This window comes from Carlito syrichta, unplaced genomic scaffold (assembly GCF_000164805.1).
Source record: "Carlito syrichta isolate Samal-C Ts95f unplaced genomic scaffold, Tarsius_syrichta-2.0.1 Scaffold169463, whole genome shotgun sequence".
In the NCBI taxonomy this organism is placed as follows: Eukaryota; Metazoa; Chordata; class Mammalia; order Primates; family Tarsiidae; genus Carlito; species Carlito syrichta.
Genome location: NW_007113559.1, coordinates 90,454 through 95,796, shown reverse-complemented (window position 1 = coordinate 95,796; position 5,343 = coordinate 90,454). Strand labels below are relative to the sequence as shown.

Sequence of the window (5,343 nt, the reverse complement as noted above, 5' to 3'; positions counted from 1 at the left end):
GTGCCATTGCCCTCCAATCTGGGTGACAGAGTGAGACACCCCCCCCCCCCCGACCAAAAATCCATTGCTTTCTGCTTGCTGCTTCTTTTTGGGACTGGAAGATGGGGAATAAATAATGTCACCATTAGCAAGTTCTTCAGAACTTAACAAGAAGTTCCCACCTTTCCCACCAACACTCCAGTGCACCTGTCCAATATCTTCCTTCTGATAAAAAGAACCTATCCCCATTCCAAGACGTGAATTGTTTTTGACATTCCCAGTGGCATGACTAAGACAGCATGTGTTAAGAGAACTCAACACCTCAGGGCCTCTTCACACCAGGCCCTTCCACAAGCTTCCACACCTGATCTCTACTAATTCTCATAACAAATTTGTGGGATTGTTATTACAGCTCTGGTTTTATAGCTGAGGACACTGGGGTTCCATCCGAGAGATTATTTGCCCAAGGTCCCATAGCCAATGAGAGGTAAACCTTGGATTTGAACCCAAGCATATCACTGTAAAACCAACACTGCTTGCACAAAAGTGAGAATTCAAGCATGGTCATCAATTCTCAGTCAATATCTTGTCTGTTTCTCAGAGTCCTCACTGGTGTTCCTAACAGGCTCCTGTTTGGAAGACTCTATCAACAACTGTTGAAACCTTTTCCCTAAATACCTGTTCTTACGATTTGGGGCTCACAGTTCCCTAGGTAACTGACTGTGCCATCTCTTGTTCCCCAAATCATCTGTCCTCCTAGAGCAATGACTGTGTATTAGCCATAAGGAAAATGTGTCACGAACCAGTGGTCATGAATGGGTCTGTAGTTACGCTCCGCTGGTTGGACATACGTTGTCGAATGTCAGGATTTTGATCCAAGAGTGTCATCGTGGCTTGTTGCCAAGGACATGGCCACTGTAATTGATCATCATTGGCTCCAGAGATCAAGTGGAAATATATCCCTGCATCAGTCAAATGGCTTAGATTCAAGTGAATCTGAAAGGCATAACCTTTAGAAGAGTAAAATGCAGGGCTATAGAGTATTCCTTCTGGGCTGCCAATGAGCTGTGTGAAATTCCTTATGTGCCAGATGTGATGAGGGCACCGTGTCTCCGAAAGATTGATGTCATCAATAGATAGACCACCCAGTGATGCGCCAGAGCCTCTATGTCCTTCAAACACCACTCTAAACTTGTTGGTCACTTTCAGTGTCACGTGGTAAAGTTGCCAGTTCCCAGTGGGTATATCTGCAAAAAGAGTCATTATCATTTCAAAGAAGACAAGTGTCTACAAATCATGTACAAGTTCTAACCTTCCTAGACAAAGGTTCATCCAAGAGCTACTGATTTCTACAGGTCAAAGGTTGGTTTCTTACACCTCCAGTTCAGGCTTTACTTAATGGTATTTCTGTGGGATCAGGATGTTCTCCAGAATAACTGAAGGCTATCTAGCTGTTTCTCAAATAGGTTACCCTTTCCCAGAGAAGGTTACTCTTTCCCAGAGAGGAGTGAGTCAACAACATCTAACTCATGAGTATGCCATGGCCTACTTATGAGTAACCAGTCATTCCTTATTAGTTAAGTGGCCCAGTAAGCTCAGTACTCTAATGCCTGTATCCAAGATTCCCATGATACCCAGGCAAAGCCATCTTTAATATATTTATAGTTTGATTGCAATACTTCCCTCACATGCAAAATGTTCTATCAACCTTTTGGCAGAATTAAACAGGAATCCACCAAATCCTAGAAAGCTCCCATCCTACAGTTTACTCCTAAGATCACTTACCAGTGACTGAACATTGTACATATTTGTCTGATATTTGGTATCACTTCTTTCCTCTGCAACATGCACTTCCTCCCCAACTGTCACCCCATGCACCTAGCTAACACCACATGGTGCTGATGTTCTTATATCACCCAAATAAGAAGCAGTGCACTCAAAAATCTCCAGAAGCCCTCAGTCAGACAGCAACCAAGGAATTCATGTCACACTAGTTAGCACAATGACTTAAAGTGCAAAGAAATTGGCACTTAATATGAAACACAGCTGCTTGAAAATTAGTTAGAAATATCCAAATTACAGGAAATGCTACTGTCCATGGGTGGACTCTAGATTGAGCAGAAGCCTTTCATGAAAGCTTCAAATTAATAAATAATAACTACTTCATGATTATCGGTATTGTCAGGTTAAATTCAGAGCTCCTAACCAAACTTTATTTGTTTCTCTTTTTCTTTATTTTATTTTAAAGATGCGGGGTACAAGTCAGGATTATGTACATAAGTGGTCTCTGTGCAGGTGAAGTTTGGGTTTCCCATTGGTCCTTACTTCCCCTGGTTTAGGATCACACACCCTCAGTGATGTACTAAGTAAATTTCTTAAGCGCCTTTTGTGTTATCAGTTATTAATGATAAATTCACAGATTGCCAATGGAAAGGATCCCCCTTCCAAGTCTGGATAGTTATATATATACATTATATGCTATATATGTGATGTATATCATATATATCATATACACATTAGATTACTATGTATATTAACATGCATATTAATACAGAGTATATAATATTTCTATTAGCAGATAGATGGCTTATATATGAGGATTACATATAAGGCTTTTATATCTATAAAATGTATGATGTATATTATATATAATTATCATAAAATTGCATAATGGATATGCATAATGTATTTATTCTTAGTGAGATTAAGACTCTCACTGTTCATAGGTGTTCATAAAGAAACATACCATCTGGATTTCAGATTGTTTCTCCTTATTAAATAGAAAATGGCATAACATATAGCATAACGTGGACCCATCTTACAAGCAGTTTTACTTAATGCCTTCAAAGCAAGAGATCTCCATGTGGAGCAGAAAGTAATATATTTGCCAGCCCACAGCTCCTGCCTTCCTCAGGGCACACCCTCTCAACCATCTGCTTGATGAAGGGGTCAGCACAGCCCACCTCACTGATCGGTATGTGGGCACCCACTTCCCACTCAGGAATTGCTCCAGATGTTGTATGTAACCCAAGTCACGAAGATCAGAATCCTTCCCTGGGATTTATTTGTTAAGCTAGAAGTTAGAAGAGTCCCTTTTCCAGTCTGATGGCACATTTGGTAAGATGTGAGCTAGGAAATCAAACAGCCAAAGTATTTATGGACAGAGCTACTCTGAGAGATAACGAGAGGTCCCCAGCAATGTTCAGGGACAGGTCCAGTCCTCCCTTCACCCGGTTCCTACCTCATCTGTCCCACAGGTTGTAACTAACCTTGAAGCAGTACCCCTTCCCATTTGCCTATACTGGCTCTCACGAAGAACTGACCTCCACAGTGCCAAAGGCTGATAATACAGCATACACAAAGAATCCTCACTTTAGCTTCCTTGCCATGGCATAAAACAAGAAAGTTTAAGGCCAGGCGCAGTGGCTCACATCTGCAATGCCAGCACTTTGGGAGGTCAAGGCGAGAGGATTGTTTGAGCCCGGGAATTTGAGACCATCCTGGGCAATACGGCAAGACTTTGTCTCTGCAAAATGTCAAAAAATTAGCCAGGTGCGGTGGCACGTGCCTATAATCTCAGCCACTCAGGAGGCTGAGGCAGATGGATTGCCTGAGCCTGAGAAGTGACGGTTGTGGTGAGTGGTAATTGGGCCTATTCCTCCCTGTGAAGGCATTAACTAAAGGAAAGCACTAAGATTGCCTCGCTCTGAACCCACCCAATAAGCATGTTGCTATTTTACCTTTTAATTCTTCCACGAGGTTTAAACTGCCATTCACATTGTCTGCAGAATACTCCCTGATGTAGATGTTCAGTTGGTCACTTCCACTTCCACTGTTATATAAATAAAATTGCAAGCACTGAAATCCTCTCTTGGGGTATAGCATTCTGCTTTCCAGCACTGCTGTAGCGCCCATATTTACAGAGCTACTGTCAAAATGCATGAAGAATCCAGAACCTGTTGGGAGGACAAAAGCAAAAATGAGAGAAAACAGGTCCGAGGTATAGGAATGTGTGTGTGTCTGTTGTGATGGGAGATTCCTTACACAAGGCATGACAAACACCAGCATATAAATTACAAAGCAGAAACTTCTGAAGCCTAAGCTACAAATCTGGCACTTCGAAGAACTAGCAGATTGACATAACAAAGTAAAACTCAAGCCTCACTATTATTCATAAAATATTTACTTACAGTGGTAGGGGTTTTCTGTGGGCTCTAATTTTTTACTGACCTTCATTTGCTGTGAGCTATTAAAGATACAGCACATTTAAGTATCGAGTGCTAATCTTTAAAAAATGCAACGTGAGGCTTCAGGTCATGCCTAAACAGCAGGGCCAAAAGGTAGAGTCAACAAGGGACAACTTTCAAGTGTCCCCAACCCTGGTCCAGCTCCAGTGGGAACAGCTACCATTGGTAAGATGCCACAGAGTTGTCTCCTCTGAGAATATGAAACAGGAAATGGAAATTAAATCAAAAAGAGGACTTGAAATCCAGGAGGGAGAGTTGTAGCATCTGTGTCTCCTAAGGCTAATTCAAGGTGAGCTCGAAGGTCCTTCTGGAGAAGCGAACACACACTGTGTGGGGACAGGTAAGAGAAGTCAGAAAACCAGTGTCTTTACTGACCTGCCTGTTTTTTTGTTCTTTAATTATTTGGCTTTAGAAAGAAAAACGGAAGGAAGGAAGGAAGGAAGGAAGGAAGGAAGGAAGGGAGGGAGGAAGGGAGGGAGGGAGGGAAGGAGGGACCGAGGGAGGGAGGGAGAAGAAATTCAACTTTCAGAAGATATTAGAAGTACAGCATCATGACATCCACACTGTAATGTTTTAAAAATGATATTTGTAATGAAAGGATTGGGAATTACTGAACTGAATACTTTCAAAGGTCTCTCTCAGTACTCTGCTTTCATGATTTGCAATATTCAACCTTCTAAGTCATCTCTAAAGGAAAACAGAGCTAGTAATTCTGGTCTGGGTGTATACCCCTTTTCTTTATTTTATTTTAAATATTTGCTTAGTTCTTCTCTACGCAGGGCACTGTGCGGGCATTTAAATATGGTTGTAGGAGTGGGCAACTTATAGAAGAGACAACATTAGGTAACCTTTCTCTTACTACAGACATAACTTTCAAAAACAAAAATGGGAAAGCTACCTACCTGGTCTGGTCTCTCCTTTTTTACCTTCCATCCTATCCACCTCCCTCTGGTAGGACCAGTAGCCACTATCCAAATAGGCATTTAAAGACATAAAGGAAGCCGGGCTCGGTGGCTCAGCCTACAACCCCGCGCCCTTGGGAGGCTGAGGTGAGTGAATTGCCTGAGCCCACGGGTTTGAGACCCGCCTGGGCAGCGAGACCTCATCTCTACAATAA

At 42.1% G+C, this 5,343-nt stretch overlaps 1 protein-coding gene across 1 annotated transcript in view; it reads right to left on the bottom strand.

The window, feature by feature from the left end:
- The window catches only part of MEP1B (meprin A subunit beta), a 42,904-nt gene that overhangs the window by 14,402 nt on the left and 23,159 nt on the right, over positions 1-5,343 (bottom strand). The window contains exons 10-11 of the mRNA XM_008051301.2: positions 3,720-3,935; positions 783-1,226 (exon numbers count right to left, since the gene is read on the bottom strand). Of these exons, the coding sequence (XP_008049492.1) occupies positions 783-1,226; positions 3,720-3,935 (660 nt within the window). The remainder of the gene's footprint in view (positions 1-782; positions 1,227-3,719; positions 3,936-5,343) is intronic.